This window comes from Apteryx rowi, unplaced genomic scaffold (genome assembly GCF_003343035.1).
Source record: "Apteryx rowi isolate R43461 unplaced genomic scaffold, aptRow1 scaffold_34, whole genome shotgun sequence".
Taxonomy (NCBI): domain Eukaryota; kingdom Metazoa; phylum Chordata; class Aves; order Apterygiformes; family Apterygidae; genus Apteryx; species Apteryx rowi.
The window spans coordinates 271,277-294,531 of record NW_020449863.1 but is presented as its reverse complement, the minus strand read 5'-3'; the positions used below and the strand labels follow the sequence as shown (position 1 = coordinate 294,531).

The following is a 23,255-nucleotide window of genomic DNA, read 5'->3' as shown; positions in this document are numbered from 1 at the left end:
TATGCTCAAGTTAGCTTACACTACAAAATTCAAATTATGAACAGTATGAGGCACCAACACAGGACCTGGGGGAAGAGGCAAGGCATCCGGTCACAACAGCGCAGCAACGCAAGCCTGGTAACTGCAGGTAGCAGGGGGCTGTAATCCGGTCCTGCCTGCTGCTCGCCCCTCACCTGTRTCCAGACACCAGAGACCCTGCACTCTGCTGCCAGGCCCTAGCAGTTGGTAATCCCTGCAGCCAGTACTGCTCTTTGCCTTCCTTATTACAGAAAATGGCTACTCCCTTTTTCTAAGGTTATGTGCGGTCAATAGCACTGCCATGATTTGCCCTAGAAATCAGCTGAAAGTAGTAAATTTTATTCCAAAATGCTTCTTACTTTTAAGGAAACACACGCACACAAAAAAGGAGGAGGTTACTCTTGATGAACTAACTTACTTCTGTTTTAATTCACGTTCCTCTATCAGAGGCTGGAAGCAGCAACAGCAGACCTGTTTGGCATGCACTTCCCCTTGCAACAGCCCCTTCAGAGCAAACATACTGGTGCTTACTGCCCTGTAGACACTACAACTCTGAGTCAGGCATCTCGCTTCAGAAAAGGACTTACAAGAAAGAAAAAAAAAATACAACACCAGAGGGCAGTTAACACACATTCAGTCTATGTAACAGAAAATCACATTTATATGCCAGGCTGATGAGACTGTTTTTCACTTTGTTAGCAAAAAAGTGCAAGCGAGAGGGGAAGAACATAACAGCATAGCTCAGATTTAGACTTTGAAGTCTATCTTCAACTCAGATGCTAAACTATTGAGTCAGACTGATCAGGAATAGATTTTTGTTTTTCACTTAAACTTCTTCCCTTAATATTCCTATCTGGATTATCTCCTGTACAGCTCCAGCTGAATCTAAGAGCAGGTAATCTCAGACAATGCACACAATAGCTTATTTTAGGTATCTTTTAATATTAGGAGTCAATACATTTTAAATCAAAAATGACATGTAATAGAATTCCAGTGTATTTTGTTTTAACTCATACCTTGGAGACAGGAGGCAAGACTGTTTTGTTCTGTGTTCTTTACTCCTTGACTGTGTTCACTGGAAGGAACTGCATTATGGCAGCAGACGCAGGTCGTAGCTCATGCAGAAGTTAAATGGTCACCTGTTCTGAGAAGTATTCAAACACTGTCCAGTTTTAGAACTTAACCACTATAGCACTGACTTTCTGAGCGTTAGTGAATTCTCTCCTCTCCCACCCCCCATGTATTGAGGTAAATGTATTAAATTTGGATTAAAAGAGCATGAGATTGTTAGATCTGTCCTAGGGTTAGCTCCTTTCTGAAGTTCAAATGTCAGTTTGCTAGGCTGTGAAAGTGTTCTTCTGAAGAAAATATACCTGGTTTACATCTTTAATTGCTGTATTGCTGATTGAAGTTTATTCCAGTTATTTTCTATTCCTTCTGCTATGAATACTTAAAAGGCAGTCTTAGTCTCAACTTATGTGGTTCATTACTTGACTTCTTCTCTTCAGATGTCTCTTTCGGATTTTGATCATCCACTTAACACTTAACTTAGCAAAGTCTGCTGCCTTAAACAGAGCCAAAAAGATACCACAAAGAAGAGCAATCATGTTCCAAGGATTTGCTGTGATTATCTGAAAGAAATTAAAAATATTATTCCCTCTCATCTGACTCAGCCAATATTATACCTGTTCAATCACAACCAATTCCAGTTTTCAAACTGAAGTGTCTTGCAGCATATGCCTTTACTCTGTAGTGCCTTCTCCAAACAAACATCTACCTCACTCCATGGTCTTTCCAATTCCTTCAGCCAGGAAGGAAATACACTGATTCCAGAAGATGTCTATACTAGCTGCTAAATTCTTCTAGACTATTTCAAGATGGTAAATTGTTTAACAACTTCTAGAGATACAGGTAAATTGCTAATTTTAACATTAGGGATTAAACTTCCTATAATGTATTATTTAAAGATTTACAAAAATCACCAGTAACATTAAAGGAGGTCTTCAAGAAGACAAAGCACTCACCTAAAACACGCCACTACTGAAAAGTTTTAACAAGACAGCATGGTAATGCTAAAGCAGGTTTTGACAATAGCAACTGTTTCTGTAGACCTACAGCAGTATTTTATCTTTCTATTTTTAAGTAAATTTGGGTCAAGAGTACTTAGTGTATTTATAGTTTTCAGTTCTCCTTGTACCTCTAGGCATGTGGATGACTTCTAGGATCTCAGAGGAAGCAAGCAGATCATCGAAGAGGCTTAGCAATAAAGTGCTGCAGCACCCAGCTTTCAGCTTCCCTGTGCAATCTGTCCCTGACAGCCAGCACAAGAGAGGTGTCATTAGATCACCATCAGAGCAGAGGGTCTTAAAACACAGGGCTTTCTGTATTTGTAAATCCTCTCAAAAGCAGCAGCCCTAGCTGCAAGTGTTTGTGAGCTAGGGCTGAAGCTTCAACAGGAGGAAACAAGCACCTCTAACTCGCTGGATCAAGGACAGCTTTTTAATGAAGGCAGAGGTGTGACCCCCCCATCCTGCAGGAGGGGGCGAGAGGAGCCTGCCTGCGTGGAGGGCCCCAGCACAGATGCACCAGMAGCAGTGCAGAGGATCAGCGACCAAATCCTGCCCTGCACTGTCTACAGTCACACCCTGCTGCTGGGCAAGAAAATGAGGATTCCAGAGAATTCCGTGGATTCCTTGGTGGCTGGCTTGAACGCACCCACCCACAGCGGCCCACACACCTTTTAAGCACTCCCATGACTGATAGCTGTCTTGTCTGGTACGTTCAACACCTTTGGCTCCAGCATACTTAAGATCATGAACTAAACTGTGAAGAAGTACTTTGTGCATTTTAACGCAGTACCAAATTCTGTCCAAATAAGGGGTTAAAAATACACTAGCCGATCGATTTTTATTATTCTGATTTAAGTCTAGGTTTCTGGCTTGTCAATTAAAAAGAAAAGTCATTAAATCAGTTTATTCAAGCACACTTATCTAAGCAAAAAGTTCAGACTTGACCTGAAGCTAGAATTTGCTGAAGCATAGGGGGCACATGCTTTCTCTTAGCAATGTGTGCATCTAGCTGCAGTAAGAAAGCTGAGTGTCACCAAGCCACAGAAAGGCTTCGAATGGTCTTGACCCCCAGCATTACTGATTGTAAAAAAGAGCTTGGACTAAAATTTTAAAAGTGACCTCACTCTTCCTTTAGTTTCCCCTTGGAGTGAGGGAATAAAGGCATATGCGCACGCACCACATACATACCCGGTCAGGCAACAATTCAAGAAAGGACTAGTATATTACTCACATCTTGAACAGTCTGTATAAAAGGATCTTTCCATTCAAATACCACAAAAAACAGCTGGTCGCTTCTTGGTTTAGTTCTCTGGTCAATATAGTTAACCACACTAGTCTGGAGAGAGGAAGAAAAGGTGCATGTTACTTTCTTTGATTTTTTTAATACAGTCTTCTGCACAGCAGCAAAGGCTTGGAGGAAGGTGGAAAGAGTAGATTTTACAGCAGGGTGATCGTTAAGGGACTTCAAATTCAGCCTTCCCCTACCTGGAACATTAGGCTCCCAAAGCATAGAAAGTTCAGTATCCTCCATCTGTTTCATGTAACCTCATTCTTTTCCTATTTCCCATTCAGTGAGACATAGCAATACCATTTTTATACTAGTAGCCAGGGCCTTTGTTTTCTTTAGTAATGCTTTATTGTACATACTTGATGCCCGTCAGCTAGTGCCTACAGGACAGCAGGTACCAACACAGCATGATGAAGGCACAGCTCTGGTGCACGCACATAGTGGCAGCACAGGGCTTAGCCATGTACTAGCACTGCAAGTCTTAATACTTTACACACACTTAGTTCAAACATTCATTTTTGTCCCCACGTTCTCTTTAAAATCAGAATGGCAGAACAGATATATGGCTTGGCTTGATGTGACCAGGCAAGGGCAAAACAGATTTGTTCCAGTTTGCAGGAGGTCAACAGGAGGTTTGGTACAGTCCAAGGGAGAGCAAGAGATACCAGACCGCAGCCTTCATTAGTAAGTTACTGCCCAAGTGACTTACTGAATGTACTTTGTTCCAGCAGAGCCAAGAATACAGAAGTTAAACATAGCCTACAGTATTCTTGGATTATTGCAGTTAGCTTTGGAAATGCCTTTATACACCTACTTTTAAAAATTAAAATGCAGTTTTTCCCCCTCAAGGGCAGCAAAAATTCATTCACATAGGGTGAAGAGTTATTTGGAAAGTTTTTAATGAATGAATGCTAAGTTATCTTTATTTGCCAGAGAACTACAGGTTGGTCACAGAAAGAATGTTTTCTTGAAGAATCAGTTGTAGGGATAAACTAGATACTGGCAACTGCAGAATGAAAGTGGAAGGTGAAAAAAAGCCTAGAGTTTAACGATCAAAAACATATTTCCCAGTAACTAGGTTACAGTTTGAAACTGGCACTGACCTATGGAAAGAGCTTTAGCACAACTCCAAAGAGCTTTTATAACCAGGGTACCAATTAGGTTATCAAATTAGATGTTACAGCCACATGAAAGCATGATTAGCCTTATGAACCAGAATCAGCAAAGTATTGAGACATGAGGCCCCAGAAAAATATCTCATCTTGTGCACACACGCACACCCCAAAACCCAGAGGGAACTACACAGACTTTGAACACGGGCAATAATAACGCAGTCTGCACTAAACCCACTACTGCTAGGAGACGATATAAACCATGCAAGAACCAGACAGTTACTTATCAGGAAAGCACACTGTAGATACAGCCAAACAACTGAGGGAAGGACTTGTCCCTTCTCTAAACCTCAAAGGAGTATTTCCATCTTGGTTTGTACACAAGGGAGTACTGTTGCTCTTCCTAGATTAGTTTAATACTGTACCAGAAGTAACGAATCCAACAGCATTGTTATTTCATTTCAGGACTATAACATGGACTATACATATGAAAACAGTGATTCAGCAGACATTAAAGCCTCTCCTAACAGCTTATTTACCATGGCTTAGTTTCTTTATAAATACCTTAAGATTTCTCTCAGGCTTCCTTCTCCCTCCCTGCACATACACCACATTTTTAGGCTGTGAACACATAGAAGCAGGAGTTACAACACTGTGTGTCCATTCAGAGCACTTTAAGGCTCCACCACCTCATGTTTTCCAACCCACTCTGGTCAAACACCTTTGCTTCAGATTTATCCTATCTTTGTCCACTACAGTTCATTTAATTATTGAAGTGTACCATCACTACACTCATTGAAGAAAACTGCACAATAGAAAACAAGCAGAACACAATTTAACCCACTACTTGTAGGTCATATCTTTCTGCTATGCCATCTCCTAACTTCACATTTGAAAGGCTAATAGACTTCCTTATTCAGTTTGCATGGACATTGTACTGTCTTGTACTGTCAAATAAGACAAGTGCAATTTATGCCTGAGCTATTTCAACTTCTACTATATTATTAATAGGGATCTGGAACCTGAAATTCACATTTGTACCTATTCCAACTTCCTAGTTCCTAGTCCATAACTGCTGGACTAAATACATGCTTACAGTCAAGAAAAGATCAGCTTTTCTGAGTTTGAGTCACACTTTTGTTTCCAATCTGAGATGTGTTAGACTTGGGCACACAAAGAAGGACTTTCAAAATTCCTTCACTAGCTAAGTGCCAAACGGCAGGTGATACGGAGCTGTAGCTGGTGAAGGACAGACAGACAACTGCTGCCAGGGCTTACATGACAGCAGGTGCCTGACACATCCTTTCCTCTCCGCCAGACTAAGGCCATCATTGCATGGTTTTGGGATTCCTCTCCTGCTGTCCTCCTCCTGAGGAGCAGAAAGGTCCCCACCTGACAGCTGGTGCTCTGCAGCACTGCTCTTCCCTTGAGGCTTTGCCACAGAAGGCCCTAACTGTGAGAACTGAAGATACATTTCTTCTGCTTCATTTTGGTCTCTGCAAAATACTCTTTCCAAGTGTGCCACAAGCGAAGAGAGAATGTACTCTCTTAAAGATATACTCTTTGAAAGGGACTGTTCTTAAAACTCTCATTTCTTATCACCAGTTTCTTGAAAGGAAGGGCAATGCTATCAGTTCTGTAGACTCTTCCTCTCCAACCAACACTGGGAGCAAGATAACAGACTCAAACACAATTCTCCTGTCCTTTAGTGTGAACAGAACAGGAATGAAAGTCAAACAGTGAGTTTATCTCTAGCTCTGAAGTCTGCATCTTCCACCTGTATATTTTCTAATTTTAAATGATGCAAGAAATTGAGTTATTCCATGTTTATAAGGCTACTCAACAGATAAAAATCCCAAACCCAAACAAAAAGCAGACATCAGGAGCGCTACAAAGGATACTCTGCTTATGTTTACCTCTTCATTCTAACATCAGCCCTTCTGGTAACCTAAACAATACCTCTTTCCATTCCTAGCTATTATTTAGACAACTACTTTGGAAATCCTAGCCTTGAACTAAAGGTAGCTGTGTTAATATTTCTAAGAAACCAATCCCTTCAGAGCACAGGTTTCACTTATAGTACAGTCAAGGGCTGGATTTTCTGGCTTCTCCATTAGGACATGTTTTTCTGAGATGTGTCTCTAGGCACATCAAGGTATTTATGCTTTTATAAAACCTCTCCATGTTAGGAATGAACACAAGTAACCATACAGCCAGTTCAGATTCTGAAACTGCTCAGTGACAAGTGGTATAAAGAATGCAATGAAACAACAGCCAGTTTATTGATATTGCATTAAAACAAAAAACAAAAAACGAACTTTCTCCAACTCCTGCTGCCATTTGTTCCAAGAAGTGCTTCTGTCAGCCAATTATCATCCAGAAAACCCCAACTTTTTGGCAGTAACTAGTTTTTAATTAACTAACAGTGCTTCAAAAAACTCTTCCTGAGCATTTTTTACCTCTTGTTTGAATTCAACAGTCTCACTACCATCTTCTTCTTTGGTTTTCACCAAGGACATCTTGACCCAAGTTCGAAAGCCTCCAGAAAACTTCCAACTGGAGTAYGAGCTTTCACAGTCCTTCATGAATTCTGCTTTTTCTGGACTAAAGGAAAAAACATTATTTTACTGACCAAACTCAGTACCTGAGCACTGCACAYAGCACAATGTCAGACCCACAGACATTTCAAAATACATTCAAAATTCTGTTTAAATTTCAACTGCTGAAACATACTCCATCTAAAACATTGTCAGTACTAACGTTCTGATGAATGTTAGTGCTTGCACTCATGCTCCCAGATGCAGAAGACTGATGTGGCTTCCCACCACCCTCCAGTTCTGCATCCCCCTAGGGATTGCTCTGCTTTGTAGGGGAACTTGGTTCTGCTCAGGACTCCTCAGAGAGGGAAGAACGCGGCCAGGAGCCCAGGAATCCACCTGCCGCAATGCCAGGAAGTGGGGCATTGGGGGGGAAGTGGGAGATGAAGTAGTATTTTCTCCAGCCAGTAACTGGAGTTTTTCAGAGAGWGGGAAAAAACTCTGTAGGTGGAAAGGATAACAGAAGTGGTTCTAAGAGGTTCATGTAGAAGGAGACCAGGATTTAAAAGAAGCCTTGGTCCCCTGTTAGCACTACCCTGTTAGGTCTGAGCTACTTCTCATTTCTCAAGGTTGGCTAGTTCACATTGGCTGTCTTGTTCCAGTAGTGAGGTACTTAGAAAATAAATACTTGAGGACTGCAAAGCCCAAGCCCTTTAATGGCACCAGTTGTAGGATATAACTTTGCTCTGAACAGAGCTAACAATGCTAATCCTTCACCATCCTCCTTCATGATGCCCAGCTTTGCTAATTCTCAGTTTACTTAGTTGAGTTATGTTAGATTAAAGCCTAAAATACACAGGCCAGGATCATGCCTCCATCCACTTCTTTGCTTTCCTGTGTTAGGCCTGGGCACAGGAAGATGGGCCTGTTCCAAGACACTGACTGGCACAGTACTTCTTTTGTACTTTATGGAAATGAGGACTTAAGGTAACAGGTTTGTGCTGACAAATACACTCTTACTTCTAAGCTTTGGCTTCTGTTAGAGTGGTGATGTTGGAATGAATTAGAGCCGTGACTATCACTAGCTTTAAATAGCTAGTGAAGGCATTAGAAACAGTCTAGACCCAGGGCAGGCTGCTTTATCCCACATCTCTGGGGTGCATATAAACCAGCTCCAATGCAAACATACTTAACATGCTCTGAAATTTACGTTTAGCATATTCCTAGTATTTTAGGAACAACATACCTTTGATGTAAGGCTCTGTAATAACATGGCTGTTCTCACAATGTGCAACCACAGATATTTGTAGGTGGAGAACAGCAGGACTGGTTTGTGCCCTTTTTTAATACCGTGACTTTGAGCATTTTAGGGCTTCCAATACCCATCATGTAGGTGTAGCTCTATGATATGGCATACCTGCTCTTCATCCTGTCTCTAGCAAATGCACAGGGCACACTGAATTAACCACTCTGATTGTTTATTTACTTGGAGCTCCTCTGTACTGTGATTTTAGCCACTTGCTTGCTTTCTCCATGAAATAAGCCTGTCCTTGCAGCTGCTTTTTAATAAGGTTTCATTTGAAATGAATGGGTGAACCACAGTGATGAGTCATGAATCACTAAAGCACAGACTGTTGATTTTCACTAGAGAGATTTCAGGTTGGAGAKACGTGTCAGGGTAGGCTGGTCCTTTGAGACAAAGGAGCAAAACAGGGTTTTTGACTCAGCCAGGATAAATCCATCTTCGTAGGTGAAGGAAAAAAGTTCTTCGCCCATACGGCAGAGGGAGCACGTGGCTAGGTCTGTTGGGAGACTAAAATAGTTTGGTCTTTCAAGAGAAAGAGGTAAAGAACAGCAGAACTGAAAACAAGGTTCTGTCTGAAGAACAGACCAATCAGGAAGATCTGCCCTGCACCACCACTTGGTGGATTTGCGCTTTTCTCGTGTGTTTTTCCCTTAGCTTTCAGAATTGGGGCTCTTTTTCTTCCTACAAACCAAGATCTTCTCTACAAGGCAGCAGGAGCAGACACGGATAAAAACAGTAGCATACTGATGGCTACTCTGTACTGCAGTGCCTGCTCAAGCTTAACAGGTGAACAAGCACATATTGGTAAGAAGCGAAACCCAAAGCCATGGCTCTCAAGTCAGGGCTTCAAGTGGTGGAGAACTGCGTGGTGCATACATACAGAAAGAGGAAGCATTTCTGGAAAGAAAAATTAATACACTTCTCTCCATATCGAGACAGATTATATCCTAGAGCATTTTAGCTGTTTGGGAATATCTTGATCTATTTGTAGCATTAGCCATTGGTTTGGTCATCCCAACAGGATGGCAGTACACCTCTCTAACCCGCACAAAGGAGTGGGCAGAGCATCAGAACAAAGCCTACTGCCTGACTGCTCCCTGCCATACAAACCAGTGACACAGGGACACCTAGTCTGACAAAGACTTCTCCTCCCTTCAATATGTAGCTACACCAGTAGCTGATGGGACAGATTCAGGAAGAGCATGGTGCCTTGCTGCTCAGAGGAACAGACATAATTAGCACTCTGCCAGCCTAGTCATATGCCTAAGGCATGACTAAACACAGCATCCTGGAAAAGCTTTCCAAACCAACATGGAAAATCCAGGCAGGAAGACACGAAATAAATCTTAACATTACAGCCACAACTTCCATGGTAAGCAGACAGCAATAGCATACTTGGCCTTCGACAGTAATTGTAGGCTTGAAAAAGAGAGCTTAATTTCTTTTGAGGAGAAGTTGTGGAGGAGTGATCTGAGAAGGCACCTCTTTGCATGCACCCACAATCCAGACCATTGCCACAGAGTCAGGAAAAAAAAAGCAGGCAGAGCAGAGCTACAAGCTTTGCACAAATAATAGCAGAGGACAAATAATGCAGTTTAAAAAATACATACAACTAAGTGAATGAAAGACAGACAAGGGATTTTAATCTGAAGAACAACTCACCCCAGAAAGACAGTTTCTTTTCAACTCCCTGTATTCACCCCAAAGACAGACATCCTACAAACGCTACACGCTTACTTTGTTTATTAAGTTCCTCCACCTATTATACCTTTGAACCTTATACTTGCTTTTGGTGTACTGTAAGATTCCTGGGCTCTCCCAAAATATTAATGGTACCTCAACACCACACAAAATAAATAATGAGATTCTTACTTTACAGCAGAGAAAAGAAAAGTACAAGGGACCACTGCCTCAGTCAGGGACAAAATACAGAGCGCTGGTCTTCCCCAGCCAGCACTCTCGGTCATTACCAACAGTGCACACTCCTACCAGGGAGCGCACTGCCCCCATGCAGACTGATCAGCCTAGACCACAAGAGACTATATCTGTCCAAACTGGGGATACCTAACCTATGCCTGGATGGGCTTAAGCCCTGCAGTGGATCCTTCTAACCCACATAACCATAAGCTATTTTACATGTTAAGCTGACAATAGTTTTGACGGTAACATGTTTAGAGAATTTTTTTCTTAAACCCATGTATTACACTAATAACAGTTGAGAAAGGAACTTATATTTTTAGCTACACTTTTTTGGTAATTTGCAAGGGTTTCATTATTTCCTTCCCTGCAATTAATATGGCACAGAGAGCAGCTGCCACTGTCTTAAAAAAAAAAAAAAAAAAAAAAAAGAGCCAGCAGCAGTATCACACCAGCTCACAGTTCAACAATAGCACACAGCCCAGCAATGTTCTGTGAAGGCCAGAAGAACAAAACTAGGAAGCAGTACCAGTTCAATGTAGTCTGCCGATCCAATTTTAATGCAAGAGCTGCAGAGAATAAAGGCCTTGAAAGAAACAAGTGGAGCTTGCTTGGGTCCTCACCACTTGCTATGCCTCAAAAAAATCCACAGACCAGATCCCTAGGTGCCATTTCTATTATTGCTTATGACTGATGCTTGCAGCAGCCTTCATGATATGATTATTGCTATTTAAAGCGAAAGTGAATTGCACATAATGATGCCTACAGAGAAACTGTCGTGTAGATACAGTAGGACTCTTTCCACCAACTTTAAGGGTTTTGGAATTGTGGTTTAAGTTGATGGAATACCCTAAAAACACACTTTACAATAGTCTACTCATCCAGTTCAACCTAAGCTGTTTGCAGACATGGCAAAACTCTGTAAAGATATTTATGATATCTGATGAATTTTATCATATCTCGTCATCTTTAGTAACAATTACTTTACATGAATTGCTAGATGCAGTGTTAGTAATATGCTCTCATAACCAGTTAGTGAGAGACTTCATCAGACAAATTAGTTAACAGGGGCCCATAAGTGAAGGTTTAGAGCTTGTTCAGAAGGACAAAATTTACATTGTCAACACACTACCGTTTCCAAGGATATTTTAGTCCTGACTTCCCATCAGCTAAATTTAGCATTGGCTGACCAACCAGAAGGAAGTCGTTTCTATTTTCTCTTCTGCTGCAAGCTGGACAGAAGAAGAGCATTCCACATAACATGAGGTTTCACATGCACTTCACTGTCAGGAGAAAACTTAAATTTTCAACCTACCCCGAACCTGTCCGGTTCACGTCCTGGGACACCAGGACAGCAATACGCAGTACTGAACAAGAGAAGATACACAATTTACACTAAGGTCTGGAGAAAGCTATAAAAGAGATGCTAACAAAACACCTCTGAGCACAACTTAGTGTATTTCACCTAAACATGCAAATCATTTACTCCTAAGTTTAAAGGCTTACATACCTTTTCTAATTTTTTTGGTATCCGAGTTAGTTCAAAACCAGGATCAAATCTTATTCCTACTACCTGCTGCAAACAGGCACAAACGATGCTTCCCCAAACAGACAACAGCACTTCCTACCTTTTCACACTGCTCCAAACATAACCCATGCTCAGCCTTCACTCTCCCAGCTTCAGCTCCGGTGCCTTCCAATACTGAGATGAGGCAGCTTCTTTAGGAACAAAGTGGCATTTCCCCCTTCTCTTCCATGATCAATTCTGTCATTTAACCTGTTGATCAGGCAAACCTGGAGGCAGGAGGCTGGGAGCCAGGTTTCTCCCAGGCAGCTTATAGATGCTTACAGCAATCAGCTGATTCGTCTACACTGGCACAATCTCAGTCTTTGAGCTAGCACCTTTCCTTGCACAATGCATGGCACAAGCATTTGGGATAGCAGCATGCAGACTTGCATCTTGCTTGCAGGAGGAGAGACTAAGTCAGCTTAAATAGGACATGCATGTCTTAACTTGGGAAGAAACAGTCCTCTAAAAAGGCTTATCAGCAAATTGGTATAATGAGCACAGAAACGTGGCTTTCAAGACTTGGGTATGCACAAACCAAGTTGAGTCTTGATAGGCTGGCTCATTCTACAAGGGACAGGAACCAGACGCAACACAACAGTGCCTTCTGCTCTGCATTTCTCCAAGGGTGGTCTCAGGCAACAACCTTTGTGCCTTGAAGTAAAGAAACAGCTGTGTTCCTCGCACAAATTAGTCCCACTGCACACTACCTCTAACTGCAGCGCAAGCCACAGAAACTGAGAAAATCCAGCACAGAAGGAACAAATAGCACCTTCTACATCACTGTTCTCAGTTGGCATTTCCTCATCCTGAAATATCAACGCTTAAAATACCTGGAACATTAGCATTTTCTGAGTTGTTTTAGTACAGTTACAGAAAGTACGCAATGAATGAAGCTTAATGTCTTTCTCTCCCCCACTGTAGTAGAAATGCTTTGTAGAAAGCAAATTCAGAAAATTGGTCTCTGACTGCCCAGAGATACTGTGACTGTGAATACTTATAGTATTTGCTCTGAGAAGCACCAGTATGATCACACCTCAGCCTCCAAGAATGCTTTGTTACAATAAAATCTATAGTGTTATTTCTCTTCCCCTCCCTCACCCTATTTCATCCTGCATATGCCCTTTATCCCCTGTCCCTTTTTCACTTTGTCTCTGACCATTATCAAATCAAAGCTTTCTGTGAGGCCTCACTGCAACTAATGCCTTTTGGCCAGCGTTTTAATCTGGATCACAGAGAGAACTGAACTTGGACTGAAATTAAAAGCAAAAATTAAATAGTTAAGCATGGGGTTTATTCATACAAGCCTGGAAAAGGAGAGGGATTTTCCAGAAAGATCAACACACGATTAATTCTGCTCCTATTAAAACTAGTAGAAGGCCGATTAGTTACTCTGACGACACCATCATTAAACCAATAAGAAGCACTTTTGAAAACATCATACATGGAATTACATCATTCTGTAGCATCTTACATAAAACCAGTAATACAAACAAATATGGTTAATCTTTCAATGAAATCATAATTAACCCATTTGGAGATTTGACCTTTAAAAAAAAAAAAAAAAAAGGCAATTCAGAAACACTAGTGCTTTCAGTGCATTTCATAACCACGCTGCCTAGGACAGCCCACTTCCTGATCAGCCGCAGCAGCAGACAGCAGCAAGCCACACACACTTCAAACTTAGAAATTAAAGCCACAAATGACCGAAGCATAGCTGAAGGGCAGTTTTTGTCACTGAAAATATCCTCAGTTAATTTTTTTAAAAAGTGAGCTGAGCAACCAGACACCATTTTTGCAAGACATGAAAGTGTATCAAACTAATCCAAACATACCAAAATTTGATGGGAATTATCATAAAAGCCTCTGTAATTTTCACTTAAATAACCCTGCTTTCACTAGTACTTTTGTGATAACAAGTTCAACGCAATTATGGGCTCATCCCTTTACTTCTATACATACCTGTTGATGAACTCTTGGAAAGAAGAAAACAGAAGGTAGTCAATTGCACTAAAGTCTTGGTCTGTTCCATTCAAATGAAACTGCAAAAACACCAGTTCCTTTTTCTTCACATCACGAGGGCCTTGAACAACCAAAGCATATTTCTATAAGCAGACAGAGAGACAGTGAGAATGAGAGAGGAATCCTCATTTCCTGTTCATGAATTTGCCATCTGTCACAAATGCCCTATAGAAATCTAATACACACAGAGATTTTCCAGACCTCTAATAAGTACCATCTATTAAAATATCTACCAAGAATGCCAAGGCATACTTAAAGTCCTACTTTTAGTGTAAGAATGAGGTCTTTAAATCAAGATTTAATGTTTTTTTTTTTCCTAAGAAATCTGCTCTAGTTCTATCACAGTCATTTGGCTTCATGTGGGGAATTAACAGTTAAAGCTCTGCAACTTGCATTCTGCAGGAGGAAAAATCAAAACTGTTTTGAGCATTAAAGTCTAGGAACTTTCAGCTCTCAGTTTGAAATAAGTTAATTTGGAGTCTGATGTGGAGAACGCAGGGCTTCTCCTTGAGAAAGAGGACCAGTTATGTAGCCCCCAACACTTCAAGCAAGCTGCTGAAAAAAAGATAGCGAACAGAATTCAGCTTGAAGTGGTACAGCAATTGTATCAGACAGCAAGGTGCTCCTTGAGAAAGGACTCAGTCAACTTGAACAGAGCTCTGTATGGTTCAGAGGTCTGCCTCCATACCTCGCCACTGAGTTGCAAGCTGGAGCCTATTGGATCAGCAAGCTTCTAAACGAATCTACCCTGCAGCATAACATGCAAGCTCTTAGTTTGCTAAAATGTGCAGAAGGAGAAATAGTGGCAGAAATGAAATACCAGACTTGCACCTAGAATATCTTAGTTTTAAATAAACAAGAGGAGCTACTTCCCAGAAAGAAATGGTGACTGGATGAAAGGCAAAACATGAAGGGAAGAAAAGCTGACCAGTTTATTTCTTAGTGTTTAATTTCCTTAAAAAAAACAATCTGAGCAATAGCTTTAAATGAGATACAAATGACCATATTTCATACTATATTTTCTGAACATTTATCCATACAGAAGCTAGATTTGCTGCATTTTTAAGGGCAATTTAAGACAGACCATCACTCAATGCACCCACGTTACTGGCCTATCTGATATTCTGTGTCTCAGTGTAATGAAACACTTGGTGTTCAATTAAGACTTTTCCAAGTGTGACAAAAATAGTATTTCCTTTCCAGCAAACATACAAAAAGAAAGAAGCTATCCCTGCTTAATGAAATAACTGCTACCGCTTTCAGTCAAAGCTAGATTTACGATATCAAGCAGATTGCTTGCCAGTTCATTTAGGAGAGGAAAGAAGCAAGAGTTGCACTGTCAGAAATGAGACTTATTTTGTTCTTTTCAGGTGCTCATGCTACACACACATCTACATAACAGCTGATCATCCACAACATGTATACACACACTGACTTTACATTTCTGAAAACAAAGAGACAAATGGCTTAAAAAAAAAATAGAAGCAATAGAGTATTTGCAGCACTTGGTATGTATTTTTACTTTCAAATTACAAACAAACAAAAAACACTGAATAAGTTTTGTTTTATTATTATTACCATAGTTTGATTAGTAAAAGGGTCTGTGTAGTTGATTCTCTGAGTGCTGCACTCAATGTCTCCTGGCTGACCTGGATTTATCAGAGGCGGAATGTGATCATAGTAATGATGCTTGCAGCTAAGCAGCCGAGCCTTGCCTGGGTAAAAGGCAATACCTGTTTTGGAGGAAAAAAGTTGAAGACAGCTGATTTCTTTCTCAAGTACATGGATTTGCATTTTGGGATTTAATCCCACAGGATGCTGAGCTATCCTGCCAAGATCCAGCAAAGAATGAAATTAAACCATGTGCTTCAGTATTTTGCAAGGGCAGGAGAGCAGTGCCAGCCACATCAGGACAGAATCCCTGCAGCGTGCTGCAGAAAATCTGGGTTCATGCTCTGTTAAGATGATTCAAAGTTCACAGAAGTTAATAAATTTCACTAGTCCTCCCAATTAATCAGTCCTGCTGGCCCCAAGTGAGAAGAATGCATAAGTCAGGAGATCACTTAAGTCAAGTGGGGCATGAAGTGCTTCAGTGTGTACATGTTTTCAAATATTATCATTTAACAAGCTGATCTAATGAAAGTGAAAAGATGCTCTTTAGAACATCTAGTATCTTCTGTTCACTAAATAATATGTCACAATAAAAATCAAAGCCATCAAACAAGTACAAACAGTTACCATCCCTTATTACTTATATCATCAGGTGGGCAGGACGCTTCTTCACCTGTATGGAAATTCATATATTTGTGTATACCATAAATCAATGGTTGCAGACCAATAGCATGCATTAAAAAAAAAAAAAAAAAAAAGTACTGTATTTTTTCCTCTTCTCCTAGAAGGCTAGTAAAAAACAAAACCCCAAACTAATCCTGTTATGCCACATTTAGTATTGGAAACAAACTAACTTGAAGATAATCTAGATCAATTACTGAAAAAAACTATAATCTGAGTTACTAGATATGATTCAGTAACTTGCACAACTGAAATAACTCATCCACCAATACGTGAGATGTCAAAATAGTCAGAATACTTAAGTCTACAAATGCTTTATCCCCCTCTTCAGTGCTCCAAGCTTGCAACCTGGAATCTCATCACTTAGACAGAACAAAGGAGTAAAGGGCTGCACTAATTTAGGTTCTCTGATGTGGCAGGATCCTTTGCCAATACTTTCAGATTTACAGACACGTTGCTCTGTTTCTTTAAATGATGTTTTCTCCCTCTTGTTGTATGAAAAGCTCACATGAAAAAACAGGGAAAGGCCTGCTCTTACAGTCAGATCCATACAGGCCAAACGCAAGAACCTACTTACAGAGCTGAGCCTAAATGACCATACAGAAAAACAACTACAGGAAGCTGTCAACAGCATGAAACACTCACCTTTTAGCAACAATTGCTGGAGGGGGTATTTGTAAAATGCCCTAACACTTCAAACAGAAGTGTTGTTTTTAAATTGGAAACTGACATACAAGTAGCTTCCAACGCTGTTTGCACTGCATTTGCTAGTGCAGCTCTGTTTATGAATGGTTACTGGATAATTAAAAAAAAAAAAAAAAAAAAAAAATAGAAGTCACTACTCAAAAACGCTTTTGTGGAGTAATCCCTCCTGCAAAGTGCAGCACAGTGTTCTGATGCTACACTGCATTTTTATGCCAACACTCTTCTTTCCAGTCACATCATGCTGTCATTGCCTACTGATGTAATACCAAGTTGTAAACAACACAGAACAGAAGCAGAAAGTGGCACTGTGATTATTTTGTGGTTGTTTGATAAATCCACCTTCTTCTTTACTGTCAACAGTACCTGACAGTCTATTGCAGGGCTGAGGTCCTAGTACAGATCCTATGTGCTACCCTACTCGATGAAACAGTTTTGGGAGTATTTCTGTAATGAATGATCTTCTTACCTCTAAAAAAGGGCCCATTCTAGAGTCTGCAAAAACTTATCTAGGAGACATAGCATAAGATTCCACAGCTCCTGTCAGTGATTTATTGGCCAGAAAAGTCAGTGACTAATTGGCCAAAAACTTACTGGCCCAAAAGTCTGTCCTATAACTTTAACATTCCACGCAAAGTCAAGACACCATAAATTAAAGAAGACTAAGTGAGAGATCTGGGTCAAAGCATCATATGCACAGTGGGCTCTGCAGAATTAACATCAAAAATTGTTCCATGTAAAACAATCCAGGATAAATGTGAACAGTAACTTGACACATTTGGTCCATTACCAGTCTTACCAGGTGCATCATACAAGGACACTTCCTTATAAGAGACAGACATCACTGGGTGCTTGAGCTTCTCCCTGAAGTCAGTGATGGTTTGGTAGACAAGGAACACAGCTACAGCCATAAGCAGCAGATAAATGAACAGGAGAATTACTGAAAAAACATTCTTTAGGCAGGTCTTGCTGAAACGCAAATAGGGGGCACTGGTACCCAGTTCACTCTCTGGAACCAAACAGAATATGAATTAGGACTTTAAAATACAGACTTTTGGGCTGAATTTATGCAATATTCATTTAAGTTCAATAGCTTGAAAGGAGAGCAAACCACCAGCTCAGTTTGATTTAAAAAACACAACTACGACTGTTTTTGCTGAGCAGTCAAACAGCTGTTTCCTTCTCAAGCATAAGGCATGATCATCCAGAGACCGGGCCTCTTTTTCATATGTTGTATTTGGCACTCTGCTTAAGGACAAGGAAGGCAGAAAACGAGGTTTATTTTCAAGAAGGCCAGCTCAGAAACAAAGTTCAAAGTTCATGGAAACAAGTCTGCAGATGGTCAATCTTACCTCTTGGAAAAAAAACAACTCACTTCCCCCCCTCCCAGTCTGAACTGATTCTGACCACGTTTAGCATATAAGTCAGCAGAGAGATATAATATTCTAATGCTCTTACACAGCTATCTGCAGTATATCTCCACCACTGTAGAACTAAACTAGATACTTGTTACCCTCTCATTTTTGAAGTCCAAATCCTAACTCCTTGTGCTCGTTACATAAAGTTTCACAAAAGAAGGATTCTTCCAATTACATCTAGAAAGAGACACATCTGGATCTCTCAAACTCTGCCTTCCTTCAAAGCTTACTTTCTGAAGATCTTCACACTAATCTCAATTGTACATGCACAGCCACACAAACACTACTTTCCCCTGCCCCTTACTTTCTCTACTTCTTTTGGTAATATTTGTGAGGAAAAAGTTCAGGCATTCTTGAGTTCTGCATGTCACAGTTTGACTGTGAGTGATACATAGCTGAATACACAAAATGAGCATTAAAAACCAACATATAAAAGGAGATAAGTAGGCATATTTTAAGTTGACTTTTCTGTGCGGTGTAATTTAATGAGTCAGGCCCTCTCAGGCCATGCCACATTCTGCTTTTCAACCATAAGAGCACGGTTTGCTGTTTATTCCTTACCCCAGCAAACACTAGCCTTTTAATAGCTCCTGCAGAACACATACCCTCTTATAAAGGTCTATGGTCACACGCATGTTCCCAAGTTCACTGTCACGAGATGGCAGTCAAGGAAATTAGGATATTAGCAAGCACAAAATTGCACTACTGAAAAAAAATGTAAGCCTTGAACAGCTGCAAAATATTTGGGTGATACCCACTTCAGGTTGGTTTACCCTAATGCCTAAATCTGAGTTGCAACAAACATATTTGACAATGCCTTCCCCTCTCCACCAAAAAGCAGGTCTGAACAGTCTAACTAAAATCTGTTTAAAAGCACATCTGTTTAATATTGCATCTTGCTCATCTGGCATGAGCTTCACTTACAATTCACTGCCATCATAGGTGCTGCAATTCAGGTAGGATGTGTCCAACATTTAAAAAAAAAAAAAAAGATGTATTAAGCTATCTCAGAATTAGATTTTCTTTTATCTAGCACAGTACATGACAAAGAAATGTTCTCATCTCAAACCCTGGAAAAACTCCTTGACTTTTCATTGGTATTTATTCCTCATCCACACAATAAGCTATTTAGTGTCTCACTTGCTGTCAGAAGTACAATAAAAAAAAAAAAAAAAACTCACACAGAAACAGCTTATCAGGCACTTAAAGTCGATGATTTCTGGGTCAATAGCTCTCACCTGGTAAAATAACAGAGCTGGTATCTTCATGATCTTCCATCTCTCCTCCTCCCTCATCTGTTGGGTTTTCAGATACTTGCTCCACATCTTCACTCAGCTGCATAGTTAAAACAGTGGTTCAGTTTCCATATGTTCTCTCAACTTGCAATTGTTGCAATTTCTACAGTACTAATAAAAAAGGCTCCAACTAACCAAATGCACAAAAACAGGCCCCCATCCCATGAGTACCCAACCTCTGTTCCACTTGTTCACAATATAAAAGCCACATTTATGTAAAYCCAAAGGTAAAAATTAAGTAACTTGCCCACTGCAAAAAGAGAGAGACAGCACATTAAATTTAACCTACTTCTTTTCTGCTGCTTCAACAATAACATCACCTTTTCTTTCAAGATCAAAGCTATTGTTTTCCTGGCAGCTTCAGCCCACTTTAAACTCCCAGTTAGGGCAATGCCTCTGAAATAAGCAGGAACTTCGTTCTGTCACTCAAGAACATGTTTCTAGGCATAAACAAACCACAACACATACTGGCAAACAGAGCATTAGCACTTCTTAATAAAGAGGTGCATAAGGAGTAAGTTACATTTTGACAGGTATTAGGGCAATAACTCAAATGCAGTCTTAAGCCATACACGCAGATGGGTCATTACAAGACAACAAACAAACATCTACATTTCTGGTACTTATTTGTGCTCACTGTACACATTATTATATATTAGTGGTTACGCAACTGATTAGTCTTCCAGTGTTTCTAAATCAGCAACAGAGACCAGAGGTTTTCTTGTTTTGCTATTCAGAGCTCAGGGCCCAAACTGCCAAGACACTTCTGTCAAAGCCAGAAGCTTGTCACATCAGATAGGCATCACAAGAGATCATGAAGTATTAGACAGCTTTTTTTTTAAAAAAGTATCTCCCATATATTTCCCAAGTTTCTTTCGCGTCAGGGTACAACATACAAGTTGCAGCAAGGTAATGTAGGTCACAAGCTTACAGCGTATCATGTGTTGCACAGTTAACTGCTGCAGCTGAACACACGGTATCACCTACCTAATTAGGTATGGGAGATCAGCCTTGTTCCCAAGCCAAGGCAAACGTGTGCACAGTGAACAGCATTCAGCATGGCTGCTGCCTTAAGTTTTACACCCCCAACTTACTCAGCAGTCGCGTGCATGTATCCATAATGATGGGCTTTTCTTTGGTCCAGCTTTAATTAAGTATTGAAATTATCATCATTATACCATTAACAAATCATCATTTGCACTTATTAGAAAAGAGTAGACTCATTCACACATTGGAAGACTGAGGTAAAGTCTCCATCATCTCCTGCCACAGTTCTGTATTCACTTCCACCAGACAATGCAAGTTGAAAGCAGTTACCCAGTTGTTTTAAAACGCTCTGCACATAAATAAAGCATGATTTCCCACAGTGTGAGACACAGGGTAAAAGGGTAAATAACAGGTTAAAATGAGCTCATTTGCAGGAGACTTTCCCAGGTAAAACTAAAGATACTTATTTCAATTATATTAACAAAATAAATTAAGAATCTCTGTTCCTTTTTGTAGGATCACATCAGGTCTATTTGTTTACCTGACCCAAAATAAGTTGTTCTGACACAGGAAGAGTATTCATGGAACCTAATGTTCTGGTTTAGCTAAATCAGCTTAAAAGCTAGTTCAAGTTACACTCGTGCAAATTCCTTATGCCAGAATTGATCCAAAAAATTTGATGTATGTTACAAAGTCACTGCAGTTTCCTGACTGACTGCCTCTCCTCTCTGCATCAGAAATCATTCTCCTGGTACAGACACCTCATCAACTGAGGTTATACAGCAGGTAAGTGAATTCTATTCCTGATAGGAAGAAGATCCCACTACAAGTTTAAACAAGAACACAATATGCAACATTTATTATCTCCCTCTCTAGAGCATCTATAGCAACTCTTTTATATGTAGGAATAGAGAAGAAAAAGCCAGAAAAATGTAGCCTTTCAGCATCCTTTAGAAGCAAAATACCCAGTATGGGACTATATTTTTTGTACTTAATGAAGCAGATGTAAGTTCATAAGCTTTTTACGCTTAAAACCAGCAAAGGACTGCTAGTCAGAAGCACAGAGTACTGTACTGAGTAAACTGAACTGGCATACAAGACCACCAGAAGACAACCAATTTCACCGTGAATCCCAAACACCTGACTTGACAAGAAGGGAAGTTACATGAACCCACTGGGGCCATGAAGAGGCTAGCCCTGCTCACGGCTCAGACTCGAGCGCTGCGTCCTGAGCCTGCAGCGTTCAGCACAGTCGCTCTGCAAGACACAGCAGCACAGACCCGCAGACATGCTGAGCTACAGCCTTCTAACAACTGGGAAGCAAGCACATCACTGAATGGCAGCTGATTCTGGTGCCTCCAAGCATGACAGAATGCCCAAATCAAGGCAAGAGACACCAGTGGAAACCAGCATACACTAATGGTATTCACTCTCGCAAGCCAGCTTCTCCTACATGCTATTTTTGATAAACGGGTGAAGCACAGTGTTAAAGCAAAAGGAACACCAACTTGCAGGGTAGATAAGCTTGCAATAGGAGGCTGAGAGATARGGTAGGATGTCAAGAACAGGAAGAGCATGAAACAGATGGTTCAGCCCTCCYCTGGGCTCAGCGCATGCAGCTGAAGGAGAAACAGTTGCAGGAGCCTGCTCATGACCCAGCAGCTCCTTTTCAGTCATGCACCAGCAGGGAAGAAAAGGCCCTGGACAAACAGGAGTTCAGAGAAGGAAATTCCAGACATTTTAGCATCCCACCTGGAGGCAGAGGCATCAGAGATTGCCCTAGGCAACAACAGAGAAGGGATGGAAATACAGTTGCTGCACTTGCACACCATCTAGACTGGTTCCAGAGAGTTTGGGACAATCCAAAACATACAGAGCAGTGCCAGTGGTGGCTGGCACACATGGGAGAAATGTAACATGCATAGTCCAGTCCATACTTTCAGCATCTGCGTGACTTCATTAACTCTCTCAAGTACTCCCCCTAAATACAGGCTCTTACATGAGTTAGTGCCATCCTGATAATCAGTGGACAAAACCCTCATAAATAAAGAGAGCTTGCCCACGCAGGCCTTTTGCTGGTCCACTGCTTCATCACCTTTCAGTGCCTTCTGGTCTGACACAAAAAACAGAAGCTGAAACTAAACGGACAGTACTGAACTAAGCTAGAGCTTATTAATGAAGCCCCAAACTACCTACCACACACAGCTCTGTTGCAGGAAGGTACGCAGCTGTGCTCCTTTGCCTGCAAGATACAGCGGTGATCTGCTACACGCTTCTACTGCTGGTGAGCGCAACACAAGTAACTTATGTTTCTAGGAAGGCTGATAGAAACGAGCAACGAATTATGGTAGCCTTGAGTCTGCACATTGATATGCAAACTAGGTGCTGCGTCAGGCTCTTGGCAGGGTGATAATGAGGCCTTCAGCTCGCAATCTGAAAGCTCTGGTACCAAAGTCACTTTTCATGCCCGACAGACTAGCTCCCCGTTATGAAAGCCTCAGCTACAGAGCGCGCCAGCCAACCGTACATCTCTCATATGCTTAAAGTATTACTGCTGATTATTTTGACCGACTTTTTAAAGGCAGAATATGAGTTAGCGCGCACCCCAAATAACTGCTTATTTCTGGCACGCCGGGATGCGATTCGGCACCTAGATCAGACAGCTCTAGGAAGGGCGCTTGGCCACAGCGCCGGGCCAGGGCACGCCTGGGGCCGCGCGGCGACC

General features: G+C 41.0%; 1 protein-coding gene across 8 annotated transcripts in view; it reads right to left on the bottom strand.

Moving 5' to 3' along the window:
• Window positions 1–20,290, bottom strand: part of TMEM206 (transmembrane protein 206) — a 21,485-nt gene extending 1,195 nt beyond the window's left edge. Inside the window, exons 1-9 of one of the 8 annotated variants that reach the window (XR_003254651.1) lie at window positions 19,864–20,014; window positions 19,487–19,583; window positions 17,621–17,839; window positions 15,415–15,569; window positions 13,777–13,919; window positions 6,947–7,091; window positions 3,319–3,423; window positions 1,035–1,649; window positions 437–600 (exon numbers count right to left, since the gene is read on the bottom strand). Coding sequence is in view for 7 of the 8 variants with exons in the window: in XM_026072335.1 (XP_025928120.1) it covers window positions 1,488–1,649; window positions 3,319–3,423; window positions 6,947–7,091; window positions 13,777–13,919; window positions 15,415–15,569; window positions 17,621–17,839; window positions 19,487–19,526 (969 nt within the window). In the remaining variant the exon portion in view is untranslated. Of the gene's footprint in view, window positions 1–436; window positions 601–940; window positions 1,650–2,205; window positions 2,330–3,318; window positions 3,424–6,946; window positions 7,092–13,776; window positions 13,920–15,414; window positions 15,570–17,620; window positions 17,840–19,172; window positions 19,194–19,486; window positions 19,584–19,832 lie in introns of those variants that run through there. The other 7 variants (XM_026072337.1, XM_026072335.1, XM_026072334.1 and 4 more) reach the window with 7 other exon arrangements.
• Between the last annotated feature and the right edge of the window lie 2,965 nt (window positions 20,291–23,255).